This window comes from Chelonia mydas, chromosome 4, assembly GCF_015237465.2.
Source record: "Chelonia mydas isolate rCheMyd1 chromosome 4, rCheMyd1.pri.v2, whole genome shotgun sequence".
NCBI classification, from domain to species: Eukaryota; Metazoa; Chordata; order Testudines; family Cheloniidae; genus Chelonia; species Chelonia mydas.
In genome coordinates, this window is record NC_057852.1 from 114,955,781 (window position 1) to 114,976,510 (window position 20,730).

General features: G+C 43.4%; 1 protein-coding gene across 1 annotated transcript in view; it reads right to left on the reverse strand.

Moving 5' to 3' along the window:
* Positions 1-1,123: 1,123 nt before the first annotated feature.
* OTOP1 (otopetrin 1) overlaps positions 1,124-20,730 on the reverse strand; it is a 36,496-nt gene continuing 16,889 nt past the window's right edge. The window contains exons 4-6 of the mRNA XM_037896439.2: positions 17,675-17,805; positions 8,361-9,301; positions 1,124-1,990 (exon numbers count right to left, since the gene is read on the reverse strand). Of these exons, the coding sequence (XP_037752367.2) occupies positions 1,820-1,990; positions 8,361-9,301; positions 17,675-17,805 (1,243 nt within the window). The 3' untranslated portion in view covers positions 1,124-1,819. The remainder of the gene's footprint in view (positions 1,991-8,360; positions 9,302-17,674; positions 17,806-20,730) is intronic.

The following is a 20,730-nucleotide window of genomic DNA, read 5'->3' on the forward strand; positions in this document are numbered from 1 at the left end:
GATTCTGGGATTTAGGCACCTAAAGTGGTAGTTAGGTAAGACCTTTTGGGAATCCAGCCCATAAAGTGCAGTAGATAAGCTACATGGAACTCCACCTGCTCACCTAATATTTCACAGAATAAAACCAAAGTAATTGGGCTATGAGGTGCTCCTTAAATATAATCACTTAAATTATTTACTGCACTATTCCTGCTTTGTCAGGACTTCAATTATTTGTATTGGTGTAAGATCACCATCTAGTGGTGTGCAGGCAACATTGTTTTTATCAGTTGAAGTTAAGCAGACAACTGTAATCCTTCCCTAGGTAGCTTTTTCCAATGGTTAATGACCATCAACGTTAAATGTTTGTGCCTAATTTCTAACTGAAATCTCTCTGGCTTCAAATTCCAGCCATAGGTTCTGATTATGCCTTTCTCTGCTAGATTAAAGGGTGCTTTAATGCTCGCTATTTTCTCCCTGTGACAGTACTTACACACTGTAATCAAGTTACCTTTTGATCTTCCTTTTCATAAAATAAACAGATTGAGCTCCCTAAACCTCTCGCTGTAAGGAACTTTGTCCAGCCCTAAAAGCACAGATACCCCAGCAGTTGGTGTGGTATAAAGGAACTTGAAAAACTAGTACGCTTAACAGTAAAAGGCAGGGTGGGAGTAAACAATATTTATCCCTGTTACCCCTTTCCTTGTGGATAGGTTATTTTAGTTCCTTGCTTCTTCCCCTGAAGCATCTGGTACTGGTCACTGTGAGAAACCACTGGACCACTAACCTGGTTCAGTATAGCAGTTCCTATGTTCCTGACACCACATGTTCATGGTTACAGCAGCTCATGAAAAATAACAATTGTACTTTTGTACTTCTGTGTGATCTTCCACCCAAGGATCCTGTCAAGCTTCATGGGCATTATTAGCTAAGACTCACGGCACCAGTGTGAGATAAATAGGTATTATTATCCTCATTTTACAAACTGGAGCACAGAGGTACAGAGAAACTAAGAAATTTCTCCAAAGTCACATGGGAAGTTTGTGGCAGTGCTGGGACTAAAACACAGGTCACCTGGAGCTGAACATAAACTACAAGATTAGCTTTCCCCTCAAACAGTTTCAAAGATCTGGAAGCCAACCTGAACAATTAAAGAAATTAACTTTATTCATTAGTTATTTCATATAGTAAGTATAAAACAATGGGAGTTCATGAATAAAATCATGTTTAACTCATAAGGAATTATATACAGTACCATATCTAAATCTATACAGTGTCTGTACTTTCTTACAGTGTACTCAGGAAGATAACATATTATTTTTCTCAGTCCGAAAATTAAACAGAATTTTCCCCCTCTAAATAACAGATTATGTTTCCAGTTTATATTATAAAACATTTTGCTAAAAATTGAGGGTGAGATTTTCAAAGGTGCCTAAGTAATTTAGAAGCGTAGGTCTGATGGAAAGTCAATGGGATCTTTGCTCCTAATTTTTGAAAAATCCCATCCAGAGGCAACATGCAGAGGAGAACTGCATCAGTACAAATAACTCAGAGAACATATCTAGTTTCCACATGTTGAGCCTCAGATGATTTAGACAGCAAAAGATTCAAACACATTTTGGTTAACTTTACTCTACAATAATATCGAAGTGTCTGTCTAAAAAAAGTACAATAAAATATGTGGGGGAATGAATGATATTGAATATTAAGTTCTATTAACTATAGTCTTGTTTATTAAAATAGTTGTAGAACCTGTTAAGCTGCTGGTGTATTCACTCTGTCACCTTTTCATTTATTCAGTCATGCATTCAACTCATTGTTCACTGAGACTGTTTATAGATTATGTTTTGCAATAGACCTCAAAGAGTGAGGCAGCTGAATGCATACGATAGAAAATAGAAAAAGGCATTGCAAGGTTAACAACAATTATCCAAGGTTCAAAGCCAAAAACTATTTCTTCCAGTCCATTGTCATACTCTGGGCGGCAACCAAATGCTGGTGGAATCCAAAGCTGCATGGAAAGAAAACAACATTGGTATCAGTCATCATCATCTTCATCAAGTGATGCTTGCCTATAGTGACTGTGGTATAACATACTCATTCCTTCGATACTGCAAATGAACCAATATCATTTGGTGTCAAAGATCGCTGAGCCCAATTCTCTATTCACATGGATTTCAGCAGTTACTCCTCGTTTATTCCAGTGTAAGCAAGTGGAGAATCAGGCCCTCTGTCTTGCTTAAAGCTAACAGATGTGGCCTGAGTTCCTATTCCATATAGTACATTAAGAGGTGGCTTGTAATGCAAAACTGTGTTGTACTTACAATATAATGTATATTGCTTAGTTCCATAGCAAGATTTCTGGAAAGAACTGTCAGTTTTTAGGGCCAGATTTTAAAGGTATTTAGGGGTTGTTCCATTCAACATTCACAGCCTAAGTGAATGAGACAAGTAAGTCCTATTTTCAGGAGTTATTTAGGCATATAGTAGACTAAGTCCTGCTGACTTTCATTGCAACTTGGGCTCCTGAGGGCCAGAATTTTAAATGTGTTTAGGAGTCTAAAATGCAGATAGATGCCTAGTGGGATTTTCCAAAGTGCCCAGGCAGAGTTAGGTGCGTAGGGACTTTTGAAAACCCCACTAAAAAAGACCTGTCTGCATCTTTAGACACCTAAATATCTTTAAAAATCTGGTCTCAGGCACCTATCTTCATCCTCAGATACCTAAATAACTTTAAAATGTTGCCCTTGGGCCTTGCAGTGCTGAGCAGAGCAATGCCTAAATACCTTTAAAACTGGGGCCTTAGTGACTTTTATAAAACAATTCCACAGCAAGTAAATGAACCCTTATCATCAAGGGATTCTTGTCTCAATGTGTGTACATAATTAATAGTTACTTTAAGGAGAGCTACATTTGTGCATTGAGTTGACAGATAAATAAACCCCTTAGGCCACGTTACACTGAAGTTTTACAAAAAAAAAAAATTCCCACAGGTGGTATCACAGGGACAACTGAACTGGTCTTAGCACTAGTGTGAGCCCTAGTGTAGACAAGGATCCCATGGAAGGGCCCACTTTTACCATCATATTAAACCTATAATTTGGGGCTAGTTATGTCACAGAATATGGTCCTATCTTGGAAGGTGATGAGTGCTTTCAGTTGAGGAAGTTCAGTATGTTGCAGAATCAGGCCCATAGTGTTTCTGGTTTGGGGAAGTTGCGTGGGTGGGAAGGTATGAACATTAGAGTTACAAACTGACCAGGAAACCACAGACAGCAACCGGTCAGGCAGCAACAGAGTTTTTTCTTAAAAAGCAAATACAGTACAGTACTGTATTAAACATAAATTATTGAAAAAAAGAGAGAGTTTAAAATAAAAGATTTGACAAGGTAAGGAAACTTTCTCTATTTGTTTCATACAAATTAAGACAGTTAAAAGCAGCATTTTTCTTCTGCATAGTAAAGTTTCAAAGCTGTATTAAGTTAATATTAAGTTGTAAACTTTTGAAAGAACAGCCACATTTTGTTCAGTTAGGAACAATCTCCATTTCTGAGGAGTTCATAACTGAGGTTCTACTGAATGTACAGTACATTTTTACATAACTACGTACAAAGTTTAGCCTAAAAATGTAGTAATTGGGGAAGCAGCTGCTCATACACAAGCTAAAAAAAGGGACTTTAAGGGGTTTTGTATTGTCCACGTCCTCAAAGCAAATCTGTTTGGCAGAGCAGGTAGAAGCACTGGCTAGTCACCCACATACAGTCTCACCTGAGACTCGGAGAGCTAGCCCAGGCTGCTGCTGGCACCACTGAGACTACACTGCTATTTTTAGCACACTAGTTCAATCAAAAAGTTAATGCATGTACCCAAGCTGGAAATTACATCTCCAGCTACAGTGTAGATGTACCCTAAAAAGGAAACTGTGAAGTCATAATGATGTGGCTATGTCATCATTCTCAGAATGGGGAGGGGGCTGGCTGACTGACATGTAATGGCAGACAGCTAAAAAGTGACAATTTTTAAGTGCTTATATACAAATGCTAGAAGTTAAATAATAATATGGGTAAACTAGAGTGCCTCATATTAAATGAGGATATGGAAATAATAGGTATCACAAAAACTTGGTGAAATGAGGATAATCAATGGGACACTGTAATACCAGGGTACAAAATATACTGGAAGGACAGAATAGGTCATGCTGGTGGGGGAACGGCACTATATGTAAAAGAAAGCATAGAATCAAATGAAGTAAAAATCTTAAATGAACCAAATTCTACCATAGAATCTGTATGGATAGTAATTCCATACCTGAATAATAAGAATACAGCAGTAGGGATATACTACCGACCTCTTGACCAGGATGATGATAGTGATTGTGAAATGTTCAGGGAGATTAGAGAGGCTATAAAAATAAAAAAACTCAGTAATAATGAGGTATTTCAACTATCCCCTATTGATTGGGTACAAGTCACCTCAGGACACAGAGATAAAGTTTCTTGACGCTTTAAGTGACTGCTTCTTGGAGCAGCTGGAACCCATAAGAGGAGAGGCAATTCTTGATTTAGTCCTAAGAGGAGCACAGGATCTGGTCCAAGAGGTGAATATAGCTGGACCGCTTGATAATAGTGATCATAATATAATTAAATTTAGCATCCCTGGGGCTGGCAAAACACCACAGCAGCCCACCATGGTAGCATTTAATTTCAGAATGGGGTACTACACAAAAATGAGGAAGTTAATTAAACAGAACTTAAAAGGCACAGTGCCAAAAGTGAAATCCCTGCAAGCTGCATGGAAACTTTTTAAAGACAGCATAATAGTCTCAACTGAAATGCATACCCCAAATTAAAAAACATAGTAAGAGAACCAAAAAAGTGCCACCATGGCTAAACAACAAAGTAGAAGAAGCAGTGAGAGGCAAAAAGGCATCCTTTTAAAAAATGGAAGTTAAATCCGAGTGAGGAAAATAGAAAGGAGCATAAGCTCAGGCAAATGAAGGTAAAAATATAATTAGGAAGGCCAAAAAAAATATTGAAGAACAGCTAGCCAAAGATTTAAAAAGTAACAGCAAAAAAAATTTTAAGTACATAAGAAGCAGGAAGCCTGCTAAACAGGCCACTGGACAATCAAGATGCTAAAGGAGCACTCAAGGACTATAAGGACATTGAGGAGACACTAAATGAATTAATCGGTCTTCACAGCTCAGGATGTGAGGGAGATTCCCAAATCTGAGCCATTCCTTTTAGGTGACAAATCTGAGGAACTGTCCCAGATTGAGGTGTCATCAGAGGAGGTTTTGGAACAAATTGATAAATTAAACAGTAATATGTCACCAGGGCCAGATAGTATCCACCCAAGAGTTATAAAGGAACTCAAATGTGAAATTGCAGAACTACTAACTGTGGTTTGTAACCTGTCATTTAAATCAGTTTCTGTACCAAATGACTGAAAGATAGCGAATGTGACGCCAATTTTTAAAAAGTGCCCCAGAAATTATTCTGGCAATTACAGGCCAGTAAACTTGATTTCAGAACCAGGCAAACTGGTTGAAACTACAGTAAAGAACAGAATTGTCAGACACATAGATTAACATAATTTGTTGGGGAAGAGTCAACATGGTTTTTGTAAAAGGAAATCATGCCTCAACAATCCAACAGAATTCTTTGAGGGGGTCAACAAGCATGTGGACAAGGAGGATCCAGTGGATATAGTGTACTTAGATTTTCAGAAAGCCTTTGACAAGGACCCTCACCAAAGGCTCTTAAGCAAAGTAAGCTGACATGGGATAAGAGCTAAGCTCCTCTCATGGATCAGTAACTGGTTAAAAGCTAGGAAACAAAGGGTAGGAATAAATGGTCAGTTTTCAGAATGGAGAGAGGTAAATAGTGGTGTCCCTCAGGGGTCTGTACTGGGCCCAGTCCTATTCAACATATTCATAAATGATCTGGAAAAAGGGGTAAACAGTGAGGTGGCAAAATTTGCAGATGATACAAAACTACTCAAGATAGTTAAGTCCAAAAGAGACTGCGAAGAGCTGCAAAGGGATGTGTGATGGGGCATCTGCCCCACACTGGCTCATAAGGGGTTAATAGAGCCCTAGGGTGGCTGTGCAGGAGACAGACAATTAGAGAGGGGCTGCGAGGAGCAGCCAATCAGGGCTGGGCTGCCCCATATAAGAAGGGCTGCAGAGCAGCTTCAGGTTTCAGAATAGCAGCCGTGTTAGTCTGTATTCGCAAAAAGAAAAGGAGTCTCTAAGGTGCCACAAGTACTCCTTTTCTTAGAGCAGCTTCAGTTGCTCCCTGGAGACCAAGGAGGAAGAACTGGATGCCTTGAAGAAGGAAGAACGCTAGCATTTTAGACAGAGCAGTGCTGGGCAGGATCAGGGGAGTGAGAGTGAACTGGCTGACTGCCAAGACTGGCATGCTGAGGCCCTGAGATAAGGGCGGAGATGGGGCTGCGGGAAAGTGGCCCAGGGAAGTAGACTGAGACTGGAGGAGACGTAGCATGTGGCTGTCATCTACAGAGTCCCTGGGTCCTCCCCTCACTCCCCCCTCACCACTGAGGAAGTGGCTGGACTGAGGGACCGAGATAGTGTCCCCGCAGAAGGCGGGATCACAGTGTGGCACAGCCAGAGGGCTGTGTCCTGAAGGGGATATTGCAGTCCTTGGAGGGAAATGGGTCTTGGAGCAGAAGTGATGGCGGTGAGACGCTATCAGAAGAGGGCACACCCTTAGCAGAGCTGGTACCTGGGGCATCCAGCAGGGGGTGCTGCAGTGGCAATTCCCACCCCATCACAGAATCTCACAAAACTGAGTAACTGGGCAACAAAATTCAAAGTATAAATGCAACGTAATGCACATTGGAAAACATAATCCCAACTATACATACAAAATTATGGGACCTAAATTAGCTGTTACCACTCAAGAAAGAGATCTTGGAGTCACTGTGGATAGTTCTCTGAAAACATCCACTCAATGTACAGCTAACAGAATGTAGGAAATCATTAAGAAAGGGATAGATAATAAGACAGAAAATATCATATTGCCTCTATATAAATCCAAGGTCCGCCCACATCTTGAATACTAAGTGCTGATGTGGTCTCCCCATCTCAAAAAGGATATATTGGAATTGGGAAAAGTTCAGAAAAGGGCAACAAAAATGATTAGGAACAGCTAATCATGGAACCGCTTCCATATGAGGTGAGATTAATACTCAATAATGGGACTTTTCAGCTTGGAAAAGAGATGAGTAAGGGGAGATATGATAGAGGTCTATAAAATCATGACTGGTATGGAGAAAGTAAATAAGGAAGTGTATTTACTCCTCCTCATAACACAAGAACTAGGGGTCACCAAATGAAATTCATAGGTAGGAGGTTTAAAACAAACAAAAGGAAGTATTTCAACACACAACCTGTGTCAACTCTTTACCATGGGATGTTGTGAAGGCCAAGACCATAACAGAGTTCAAAAAAGAACTAGATAAATTTATGAAGGATAGGTCTGCCAATGGCTATTAGCCAGGATGGGCAGGGATAGTGTCCCTAGCCTCTGTTTGCCAGAACCTGGCAATGGGCGACAGTGGATGGATCACTTGATGATTTCCTGTACTGTTCATTCCCTCTGTGGTACCTGACATTGGCCACTGTCAGAAGACAGGATACTGGGCTGGATGGACCTTTGGTCTGACCCAGTATGGCCGTTCTTATGTTATGTTCTTATCATAGAATCCTAGAATATCAGGGTTGGAAGGGACCTCAGGAGGTCATCTAGTCCAACTCCCTGCTCAAAGCAGGACCAATCCCCAATTTTTGCCCCAGATCCCTACATGGCCCCCTCAAGGATTGAAGTCACAACCCTGGGTTTAGCAGGCCAGTGCTCAAACCACTGAGCATAGTGGTTGATTGACAACCAATAAATTGACTGACAACTATTGAGTGTCCAATATGAAACAGATTGGGAGTCTTCTACTGGACCACTCTCGCCACTATAATAGTCACTAATTACATCCTGTCTTGTTAGCAGTCGCAACAGAAAGACCAAGGATGGAGACTGAATTACTCTTTTCTCCTCTATAAGTAGTCCTCCAGATCATTTTGGGGGCACATTGAGAGGGCAGAGTTTCAGGGATCACTGCCTGTGTCATTCCTGTACTGTGGATAAACAGACTTTAGTCTCCAAGGTTAAATACCTTCTCCCATGCCTATTCCGCTTCTAAGTAGACATTATTCCCCAATGGTGCAGTCAATCCACCGCCTTTCACAAGCACTAAAATTCACTTATTATAAAGAGTAAAACTGAGTAACATTAATATTCTTCGTGTTGGTGGTTTTAGAGAGCTTTTTGGTATTAATTTTGTGAATTACATTCAAAATACCTTACCGAAAGATTACACAGGAATAAAAATGCTGCAATGTTCTTCAGGATTCTCCTCTTATTGTTAACTGAGTTTCGACTGTACAGTGAGAAATCTGAGGTTGAGTGTCTGACTGGACTGCTAGCTTGACTCCTGACTTCATCAAAACCATCACCACCACTTCTTTCTCTCATGTAGATATTCTCATTGAACATGTATGGAAACTTTCCATTGTCCATATCAGCTGCTCCATTGTAAATTTCTTTGTATGATGGGGTAAGTGACAGAGTGCTCTGATTGGATACAGTTACTATTCGAAGAGTTTTAATGTCATCATTCACCTTTTCCTGTTCACGATGTATGGACTCAATGATAAAGAGGTTCTGAATATATTTCTCAATAATAACCAGGATGGAATAAGGCAGATTGTACCATGTGTATTTTGGATGGGCCTGGGCACAGATAGTCGCTAGGATAGAACCCCAAGAGAGGAGCCAGGAACCTGAAGCTGTGCCAATTAATAGGTCTGCATCAAGTTTCCTGGCAGGATTTTTTGAATTATCCATTGATCTTTCTTCTAGTCTGTAAATTAGAAGGGCGACAATTCCAGCTGCACACATAAGAGTCAGTACGGAGATAGCATATAAGTAAAACATAGTAAGTGCTAACTCACTCTTGATTTTCGAACGTCCTATCTGAATTAAGTACACGACAACGATCGCTATTGTACTAATCAGCACAATTAGTCCAAAAATCGTGCCCACTGTTATGCCATGAAACTTGAACGGTATTTTGTATTGGTGGTGGTGTTCTACTTTGCGTCCAATATTCTTCCACAGGACATAGAGCATTGTGGATGCTAAAATATGATACTCTATGTTGAAGGGATATAGGTAATACATTCCTTGAGAAAATATTGAACAGAGAGTTGTTGTACAATTACATTGGGGTGCATGGTCATCTAAATCTAAAAAAGGAGAAAGAGATTAGATTTTGTTGTGCAATAAATGTTTTTTCTTTTAAATGAGACAACACCATAACAAGGAGAATGATGATTTCAGTCAGACAGCTCATGTCGTACATTTAGTCACCTGAAAAAAAAAATTAGCTGGGTGTTGGACACTAAAATCACTAGTCTAAGAGCAACTTTTGCACCTCCTCCAAAACTTGAATGACAGCCTTATTACAATTTCTAGGCAAAATCCTCATCAAAAGTGAATGTTAAAATTTCACACACATCTCTTAAAGTTCAGCACGGTTTTGATGAGAACAATGTATTTAAAATATTTAAGATTCCAAACCAGTAGGGGCTTGATTCTGCTGCCATTCTACAGATGAAACTCCTACAGAAGCTAATAGGAGTTCCATATCTGGAACAGATGCAGAATTCAGTCCTAACTGTGTAGGGCCTAGTTCCCCTTTCAGTTATTCACCAATGTAACTCCACTGACTTTATTCCTGATTTACACATGTATAAGTGACAGGATAATTGGTCCTTATATACTTACACTTAAATATTACCCATATTTTAATTTAAAATAAAATATTTAAAAATCAATTCCCTTCCCATTTATCTACCAAACTGTGAATTATGGCTTCTACCAGCTGTTGTTGCGAAAACACAGGCTCAGTCTTGTCAGGCTAGTAAAGGAGAAACTAATTATCACTTTTATTTTGCATTGAATTTATCTGTAATATGTAAATTTATATATATGGGACACATTTTCAAACAGGTCACAACTATAGTGTACTTCGACTTTCCGAAAGCCTTTGACAAGGTCCCTCGCCAAAGACTGTTAAACAAACAAACCAGCCATGGGATAAGAGTGAAAAGTCCCCTCATGGATCAGTAACTGGTTAAAAGATAGGAAACAAAGGTTAGGAATAAATGGACAGTTTTCACAATGGGGAGAGGTAAATAGCAGCATCCCCCCAAGGATCCATACTGGCACCTGTGCTGTTCAACATAAGAACATAAGAATGGTCATACTGGGTCAGACCGTTGGTCCATCTTGCGCAGTATGTCATCTTCTGACAGTGGCCAGTGACAGATGCTTCAAAGGGGAGTGAACAAAATAGGCCACTTTATCCAGTGATCCACTTCCTGTCACCCAGTCCCAGCTTCTAGAAGTCAGGTGTTTCAGGACACCAAGTCCAAGTACACTATATCCATTGGATCACCCTTGTTCACATGTTTGTTGACCCCCCTCAAAGAAGTCTAACAGATTGGTAAAACATGATTTTCATTTACAAAACCGTGTTGACTCTTTCCCAGCATATCGTGTTCATATATGTATCTGATCATTCTGTTCTTTACTATAGTTTCAATCAATTTGCCTAGTACTGACGTTAGGCTTACCAGCCTGTAATTGCCAGGATCACCTCAGTAGCCTTTTAAAAAAATCAGCTACACATTAGCTACCCATCAGTCATCTGGTACAGAGGGTGGTATAAGTGGTAGGTTACATCCCAGTTAGTAGCTCTACAATTTCATATTTGAGTTCCTACAGAACTCTTGGATGAATACCATCTGGTCCCAGTGACTTTCTGCTCTTAAATTTATCAATTTGTTCTAACACCTCCTTTACTGACACACCAATCTGGGACAGTTCCTTAGATTTGTCACCTAAAAATAGTGGCTCAGGTATAGTAATTTCCTTCATATACTCTGCAGTGAAGACCAGTGCAAATAATTCATTTCGCTTTTCTGCAATGGCCTTGTCTTCCCTGAGTGCTCCTTTAGCACCTCGATTATCCAGTGGCCCTGCTGATTGTTTGGCAGGCTTCCTGCTTCTGATGTACTTAAAAAAACATTTGCTGTTAGTTTTTGTGTCTTTCGCTAGTTGCTCTTCAAAGTCTTTTTTAGCCTACTTAATTATACTTTTCAATAAATCGGGCTTGCCAGAATTTATGCTTCTCTCTTCCTCAGTACAATTTGACTTCCAATTTTTAAAATATGTCTTTCTGTTTCTAACCACATCTTTTATACTGTTGTTTAGATGTGGTGGCATTTTTTGGTCCTCTTACTTGTTTTGTTTGTTTTTGGGGAGGGGGCCTCTATTTAGTTTGAGCCTCTATTGTGGGTTTTTTTAAAACTTCCATGCAGCTTGCAGGCATTTCTCTCTTGTGACTATTCTTTTTAATTTCATCTAACTAGCCTCCTCATTTTTGTGTAGTTCCCCTTTTTGAAGTTATATGCTACTGTGGTGGGGGGTTTTGGTATTTCCCCCCTACAAGGATGTTAAATTTAACATATTCATAAATGAGCTGGAAAAGGGGGTGAATAGTGAGGTGGCAAAATTTGCAGATGATACAAAATTATTCAATACAGTTAAGTCCATAGATGACTGTGAAGAGTTACAAAAGGATCTCCTAAACTGGGTAACGGCGACAAAATGGCAGATGAAATTTAGTGCTGATAATTGAAAAAAATGCACATTGGAAAAAATAATCCCAACTATACATACAAAAGGATGGGGTCTAAATTAGCTGTTACCACTCAAGAAAGAGATCTTGGAGTTATTGTGGATAGTTCTCTGAAAACATCCATTCAATGTGCAGCAGCAGTCAAACTAGCAGAATGTTAGGAACCATTATGAAAGGGATAGATAATAAAAATATCTAAAAAGAAAATATCATAATGCCACTATATAAATCCATGGTATTCCCACATCTGGAATACTGTGTGCAATTCTGGTTGCACCATCTCAAAAAAGATATATTAGAATTGAAAAGGTGTAGAGAAGGGCAACAAAAATGATTAGGGGTATGGAACAGCTTCCATACATGGAGAGATTAAAAAGAGTGGGACCGTTCATCTTAGAAAAGAGACGACTAGGGAAGGATATGATACAGATCTATAAAATCATGAATGATGTGGAGAAATTATATAGGGAGGTGTTATTTACCCCTTCACATAACACAAGAACTAGGAGTCACCCAATGAAATTAATAGGCAGGAGGTTTAAAACAAACCTAAAGAAGTAATTCTTCACACAACACACAGTCAACCTGTGGAACTCATTTTCAGGAGATGTTGTGAAGGCCAAAAGTATAACTGGGTTCAAAAAAGAATCAAATAAGTTCATGGAGGATAGGTCCATCAATGGCTATTAGCTAAAATGGTCAGAGATGCAACCCCCATGCTCCTTAAACCTCAACCTGCCAGAAGCTGGTATTGGACGAGAGGAATCATCCAAATTGCCTTGTTCTGTTCATTCCCTTTCTCTGAAGCAACTGGCATTGGCCACTGTCAGAAGGCAGGATACTGGGCTAGAGGGACCATTGGTCTGACGGAGTATGGCTGTTTTTATGTGTTAATTTGGTTCTAAAATTTCACCCACAAATATTTGTGCCTGTGGGTTTTTTGTTTTTAGTGCAAACTACACAGAGGTGCAAACAAATAGAATTCTCAGATCATTACTTGGTGTGGAACATATGTTAATTCAGAGATTGACTCACGGATCACCTGCTCCAGTCATCCACAATTGCAAGGACTATCTTTTACCATTTGCAATTGCATCTCCTCTGTGGCAACCACAGCCATTTATTACATAGAAGAGTAATACACTAAAACCTCAGAGTTATGGACACCTCGGGAATGGAGGTAATGTGCGTAACTCCGAACACGACTTTATGGATTTCAGCCACTGGGGGAGGGGGGTTGGGGCTGCAGTCGCGGGGGTGGGGCAGAGCTCTGGGTAGGGGGCGGTCAGAGCTTCTGACCCTCGGGAGCACTAGGGCTCAGGCTTTTAGATCTGGAGCGTGCGCTGGGGCTCGGGGCTTCAGCCCTGTGGCTCTGCTTCCAGTTTCAGCCTCGCGGGCGGCGGGGCACCAGGGCTCAGGGCTTCAGCCCCATGGGTCCATTCCTGGCTTCTGCCAGTGGGGGCGGGGCTCAGGGCTCCCCATGGCTCCACTCCCAGTTTCAGTGGGGTAGAGGGGACACACCAGAGCTCGGGGCTTTAGCTATAGCGGGAGTGCTGGGGCTGAAATCAGTGCTCCCCTCGTAGCTAAAGCCCCGAGCCCCGGAACCATCCATGGGGCTGAAGCCAGGAAAGAAGTCACCAGTCTGAAGCCCCAGGCTGAAACCAGGAGAGGAGCCATGGGGCTGAAGCCCCAAGTCCCAGTGCTCCCCCCAGATCTCAAGCCCTGAGCCCTGGTGCTCCCAAGGGTCAGAAGCCATGACCCCCACCCTGCCCAGAGCCCTGACACCCCCCCACCTGTGGCTGCAGCCTTAACCCCCACTCCCCAGCTGAAGCCCTGAGCCCCAGGGCTAAAGTCCCAAGGCAGTAAAGTATTTCCTTTTTTTGTGTCTCTGTGTGTCTCTGCTGCTGCCTGATTACTTCCGGTTCCAGAGGGTGTCCAGTTGACTGGTAAGTCTAGAACTCTGGTGCTCATATCTTTGAGGTTCTGAATGTTTTGAATGTCTTTTAGCTGTCTCTAAATGCAATTTAACAGATCGAAACTAGGAAGGAAGCCAATAACCTGCTTTCTGCTGGCCACTGGCATGTATTCCACAGACCACCAGTGCTCTATGCAGTACAACTGGAGAAAATCTCTGAACTACATATCTAAATACTGGATCTGCAGCAGCAATCAGGTAATGTGGCATCTGGATTCTATTTGTACCTATACGGGATAGAACTTGTAAATTGCAGGTATGAAACTGTGGGTCCAATTTCAGAGGTAGTTTTTGAAAGTGTGGACTATATTATTAATAGGGTGATGAGGTGTCCGGTTTTCGGAACACCCAGTCGAAAAGGGACCCTGGCAGTCCAGTCAGCACCAGCTGCTGGGGGGGGGGTGGTGCCTGCGGGTGAGAGCAGCGCACAGAGCCACCTGCTTGCCTATCCCTAGGAGTTGGACCTGCTGCTGGCCGCTTCTGGGGTGCAGAGCGGTCTGTGGTGCCAGGACAGGCAGGAAGCCAGCCTGAGTACCCGCGCGGAGCTGCTGACCGGAAGCTGCCGCAGGTAAGCCTGTGCCCCAGCCCCGTGCCCCAATCCCCTGCCCCAGCCCTGAGCCCCCCCCACCAGGAACCCCCTCCTGCACTCCAAACCCCTCATCACAGGCCCCAGCCCAGAGCCCTGACCCCTCCTGCACCCTAACCCCCAGCCCTGAGCCCCCCCCAACCTGGAGCCCCCTCCTGCACTTCAAACCCCTCATCTCCAGCCCTACCCCAGAGCCTTTCCCCCAGCCAGAGCCCTTACCCCCTCCCGCAACCCAACTCCCTTCCCCAGCCCAGAGTCCCCTTCCGCACCTTGAACCCCTCATTTCTGGCCCCACCCCAGAGCCTGCACCTCCATTTAGATTCCTCATCTCCTCCTGCACCCCAACCCCCCTGCCCCAGCCCAGTGAAAGTGAGTGAGGGTGGGGGAGAGCAAGCCACCAAGAGAGGGGGAATGTAATGAGTTGGGGTGGGGCCTCAGGCGAAGGGGCGGGGAAGGGGGCGTGGCTTCAGGGAAGGGGCGGGGCAAGGGTGTTCGGTTTTGTGCCAATAGAAAGTTGGCAATCCTAATTATTAAGTACAGTTTTTACCAGTTTTGGAATTTACCTTGAACTCTACTGGGAGCAATGGAAAATTGCAAACTATTTTCAGCTAATCCTCAATAGAGGGAGGCAAAAATGTGGTTGGTTTGGGTTTTGGTTTTGAAAAACCAAAACCAGGGGTTGTCAAGATCCAGGTGCTACTGGATTCACTAGGAAAAAATATTTACCAAAGCTGCAAGCGTATTCCCTCCTTGCATATATCTGGCTCTCCTCCCCGTCACATGCAGTGAGGATTAGTATGATTCCAAACAATCCTACAGAACAATTTTGGGAGCAGAAGAGAAGTACCCTCACCTGTAGAGTGCATTTATCTCCCATTTAAACTGCTGACTACCTTCAACTTTCCTTGATTTCATTGGGAGTTGAAAGTGCTCAGCACCTCAAAGGATCATGTTCATAATTTGTCAAAGTCTGTGACATATTATCAGTGGAGAAAATTGTCCAGTATGAGAAGAGACTCTTACAATACAGAAGGCAAACCAGCACTGACATACAGAATCTTTACTTCGGTAGCACTAATTGGAGGGGGCTGGGGAAGGGGCGAAGGAGAGCAAATGCTGCTCCACCCCATCCCGAAGGGTTTTGCACTTGCTTAAAGTTCCATAGGCTGCAGAGCAGGGAAGCAGGTGCACAGCCTGAGCACGTTGAAGCAGTGGTCCAATACTAAATAAGTACAGCTGCTGCCAGAGTGGTCTGGAACATTGCTTTGGCTGTGCAGCCGCAATGCCACTGAAATTTGACCTCCCCTCCCTGCCAACCCCTAGCTGGTGCACCGGAAGTCTGTTCCTGTACAGTGGAGTGCAGGGAAGTCTGCTGAGAATTCAACTCCTGGTGCCACTGGCTCATATACTGTGTTAGTAAGAGAGAGGAGCGACTCCCCAGCCAAGGAAGACCCTGCAGGAAGAGGACCAGAACAGGGTCCCGGGTGGGGGTGGAACAAGGTCTGGAATTTGCTTCCCCTCCTTAAGAAATATCTGTTTGGTGCCACCGGAGCAGTTCCACTGAATTCAGTGGGACTCCTCACCTGACAGGCTTTGCAGGATTGGGCCCATGTCATGAGAGATGCTTACCACCAGTAATATGGCAACAATTAAAATCTCTTTTAACTACATGCTTTGTTCAATTACCCTCTGTGCTTTCTTACTGGATAGGTGCTTTGAGGATTTTATACATCAAAATAAATGTTAACAACATGCCTTTTTTTAGAGTCTGTGGACATTATTGTTACTCTGGTCCTGATTCACTAAGGTGCTGAGAACCGTCAGTTCCCACTGAAGTAAATGGGAGTTGCAGGACCAGTATTCTTATGTATGGACCATTGCAGGTGATCAGGACCTTATTATGTATGGTATGATACTTACCGTTGACCTGGTGGGATACCATATGTAAGGGGACTGTTGCCCCCTTACTAACAGTCAGTGGGAGTGTTTTGGTTGGCTAGCTCCCAGTACTAAAAGGGGAAGGGTCGCTGGGAAATCAGGACCCCGAGACTGACAGTCCCCAGGAACAATGGGGAGAGCCAATGCTCCAGGTCAGCCGAATGACAGGGCAAGCAGGCTAATCAGGGAGTCAGGAGGCCAGGGAGATCCCGTCCTCCGTGTGAGCTGGATTTGCCTGGGTCAGACAGAGTGGGGCTGAGCTAAGGAGAAAGCAGGGGCCCAAGCTGAGCTGCGGAGCAGAGCTGTGCCAGATCCAGAGCGAGCAGACCCTGTCCTGGGAGCAGAGCTGCAGCCCCAAAGCCAGAGGCACAGCCCGGAGAGAGCAGACTTGCCCTGGGAGCAGAGCTGCAGCAACCAGAGCCAGAGGGGCCAGAAAAGCAGCCCAGGAAGCAGGTCAGTGCTGGGAGCAGAGTCACGGAAGCAGCCTGCAGAGCAGACCTGTCCTGGGAGCAGAGCTGGAGCAACCAGAGGCAGAGGGGCCAAAGAAGCAGCCCAGGGAGCTGGAGGCAGAGCAGCAGCAGCAGCAGTGCAGAGACAGAGTGGTGGAGCTGGGGCTAGAGCAGTCCGGAGCTGGGTGCGGTGAGCAGCTGGGGAGACCGAGGGGGACCCTAGGCAGCAGGCCCAGCACAGGGAGACGCCTCAGCCAAGAGGCTCTGCAGGCCAGGCTTGGATCATAACCCCGACAGGGCGGGGGTGACACTGGGAAGAAGGGTCCTACCACTTAGAGCCTGAGAGCATGTGGCCACCACCAGAGCAAGTGCCCAACCCATAGCATCCCTGCAGCACAGCCCGGGCCTGAGAAGAAGGCCTGGGACTTACAAGGAACAGACTGTGAACTGCCCTGACATTCCAGAGACACTGTTTGTGATGTTCCCTGCCACAGAGCGGGTTGATGTGTTTCCTTTAGCCTTTCCCATTTTTCCTTATTCTTTTTAAAATTAATTGTTGATTAAATAACCTGCATTTGCTTTAACTTGTATGTAATGGTCAGTGGGTCAGAGAAGTGCCCATTGCAGAGAGAGTACCCCGGAGTGGGGACACCCTAGCCCCTGTCCTAGGTGACCACAGCAGGGTTGGGGGTCGAGCCCCCCAGGAATCCTGGGCCCAGCTTTGTTGGGGTTACAAGGACTCTGCCAGACAGGAGAGTGGAAGGGGAGTCTTCAAGGGCAGGGAGGCCACTGGGTAAAGGAAGTGGGAGCGAGGACTCAGATCCTTTCGCTAGTCCACTTCACCGGGGTAGTACAGAAGCCAGGAAAGTTTCCCACAAGAGCGGGACTATTCCCCTGCTTACACATATTTAGAATGATCATGCATTATAACAGAACTTCCAAAAATGTACCGACCCTTTAGCTTACCTATTGTTATGTTTCCAAAACCAAGTGTGATTAGTCTTTCCTTGTGTTCATTGAGTAGGTGTTTTGATTCTGTTAACACTCCATTTGTCCACAGGAGTAAATTTGTAAACACGGAATGGATCACCCCAAACCTAGAAAATAGATTAGTTATCGATACAATCTGTACAAAGGATTTCACCCCATCTATCTTAAATGGAATCCATCACTTTTTACTGGGTACAACGACTGACACTAGTTTACTCCTCAATAGCCATAAAACAAATGCTAAATAGTCTTCTTATGGCATGCTTCGTGGTGAAACAGGTTAGATAGGTGAGTCTTTCAGGATGTTATACAAAGGCAGTGGTTTAATCTATTAAATTGCATTGTAAGTAGGATGCTGCTCTTATTTGCTACAATCCCTTGTACAATGGCATTGTTTATATGATGGCATTATGGAATAGCATACGTCATTCTTTGGAAATAGTCATATATAGCAACTTTCTGGATGGGTTTTTATGAATGTTCACATTTATGACAACGATTTACTAATCTGAACAGGAATTGGTTAGTTTTAATAGGCTCTACTGCTCCCACTCCTGCACAGGTACCTCAAAGCATTCTGCACTCCTTCCTCACACCCACTGTAGTCATCCTTTCCTTACAGAGATTCCTCTGCCTTCTCCAGATTCCACTCCATTCATTTCCATCTACTGAACAAGATTTCCTGGTTGAAATTGTCAAAGCCACATAGGGGATTTAGCCACACAGTTCCAATTAAAGTAAATGGGAATTGTGTGGTTAAGCACCCTAGAAGGCTTTGAAATCTCAGTCTCAGAATGTGATCCAATCTGGAGCAAGAGAAAGATGTCTGGGGTAAGCAGTGAGATAATGGGTCAAAACATAACAGTAATTACAAACTGTGATGTTTTGACCCATTATTATAGAATACTGTGGTATTTTTTCTAAGAGTGAGCCAGTCTTGGTCCCTCCACTTCCCACAGACTTCTTTCTTTTGCACCAAGTTTCCAATGTGTTTGCATTCCTTCTTCTGGTCAGCTTCTTTGATCAATTCTTTATCTTGCCTTTGCACAAAGTCCCAGATTCAGAGGTAACACACTATAAGCAATCCACTTATAAACAGATCTTATTTCAATAGCTCACACTGCAAGCCTTATTTTGAAAATAAACTAAAAGAATAGTATTTTACATGTTTAAACAAACAGAACAATATGTTTTAATGTCACCCTGTATAGAGGTACTGTAGAGCATATAACAAAGGCTCTATTGTGCTGCTGCAGTGAAGCTAATAATGGAAGTAAAGAACTAATACATCACAAATGTTTTCAAGAGCATTCCCACAGTTGTATAAACTGCCCCCAAATCCAACTAACAGTGTTAGTTAGTGGTATTGTGTGCGGATTTTCACAGTTGTGATGCATAAAATATGAGTTTTTAATTCAGGACTCAGGAACCTGTCTAAAAATGAAAGCCAAGTCTGGTCAGATATTTATTATTTGTATAACAGTAGCACTTGGAAGCCTCAATCAAGGTCAGACCTCATTGGCTCTGTATAAAGACACAATAAGAGAAAGTCCTTGGCTCAAAGAACTTACAATTTAAATTGACAAGACAAACAAAGGTGGGAGACAAAACATAGTGAAAGTGACCTGTCTAAGGTCACACAGCAGGTCAGTGGCAGAGCCAGGAATAGAAACCAGCTCACCTGGCTCCCGAGCCATTGCTGTATCTATTGGACCACGCAGCCTCCCTTGCTCAGGACAGCACACTGGATCACCTCATACTGTCCCTCACTCTTTCTATTTCACTCCTCACAGTGACTGTGTAAAGTAGCTGAGTAATATGCGGAACATGATACAAAGAGACTTGCTAAGAGCCACAGAGGGGGTCATTACTGCTGGCAAGATTTGGATTTATGAATTCCTGGCTCTGACTACTGAACTTGGGTCACTGGACCACACCTGTCTCTGCTCAATACATCAGAAAGCCTTATAGTCATAGGACTTGACTTATTTTCTTTTCTATATGTTTACATAATTCTCATTGGTGTTCATGGGATTTATACACAAACCTAAAGAGAATAGAACCGATAGGCAAGGTTTCTGAGTCATTTTCTTATTTTGTTTTCTGTAAATATTTGGCCAGCTCCTGTACTTTGTTTAGCAGTGATGTTTCAAGATGAGCATTATGACGTTTCATAGAATCATAGAAGATTAGGGTTGGAAGAGACCTCAGGAGGTCATCTAGTCCGACCCCCTGCTCAAAGCAGGACCAGCCCCAACTAAATCATCCCAGCCATGGCTTTGTCAAGCTGGGCCTTAAAAACCTCTAAGGATGGATATTCCACCACCTCCCCAGGTAACCCTTTCCAGTGTGTCACCATCCTTCTAGTGAAACAGTGTTTCCTAATATCCAACCTAGACCTCCCCAACTGCAACTTGAGACCATTACTCCTTGTTCTGTCATCTGCCACCACTGAGAACAGCCAAGCTCCATCCTCTTTGGAACCCGCCTTCAGGTAGTTGAACACTGCTATCAAATCCCCCCTCATTCTTCTGCAGACTAAACAAGCCCAGTTCCCTCAGCCTCTCCACGTAAGTCATGTGCCCCAGCCCCTTGATCATTTTCGTTGCCCTCCGCTGTACTCTCCAATTTGTCCACATCCTTTCTGTAGTGTGGGGCCCAAAACTGGACACGATACTCCAGATGTGGCCTTACCAGTGTCGAAGAGAGGGGGATAATCACTTCCCTCAATCCGCTGGCAATGCTCCTACTAATGCAGCCCAATATGCCGTTAACCTTCTTGGCAATAAGGGCACACTGCTGACTCATATCCAGCTTCTCGACCACTGCAATCCCCAGGTCCTTTTCTGCAGAACCGTTGCTTAGCCAGTCAGTCCCCAGCCTGTAGCGGTGCATGGGATTCTTCCATCCTAAGTGCAAGACTCTGCACTTGTCCTTGTTGAATCTCATCAGATTTCTTTTGGCCCAATCCTCTCATTTGTCTAGGTCACTCTGGACCCTATCCCTACCCTTCAGCATCTACCTCTCCCCCC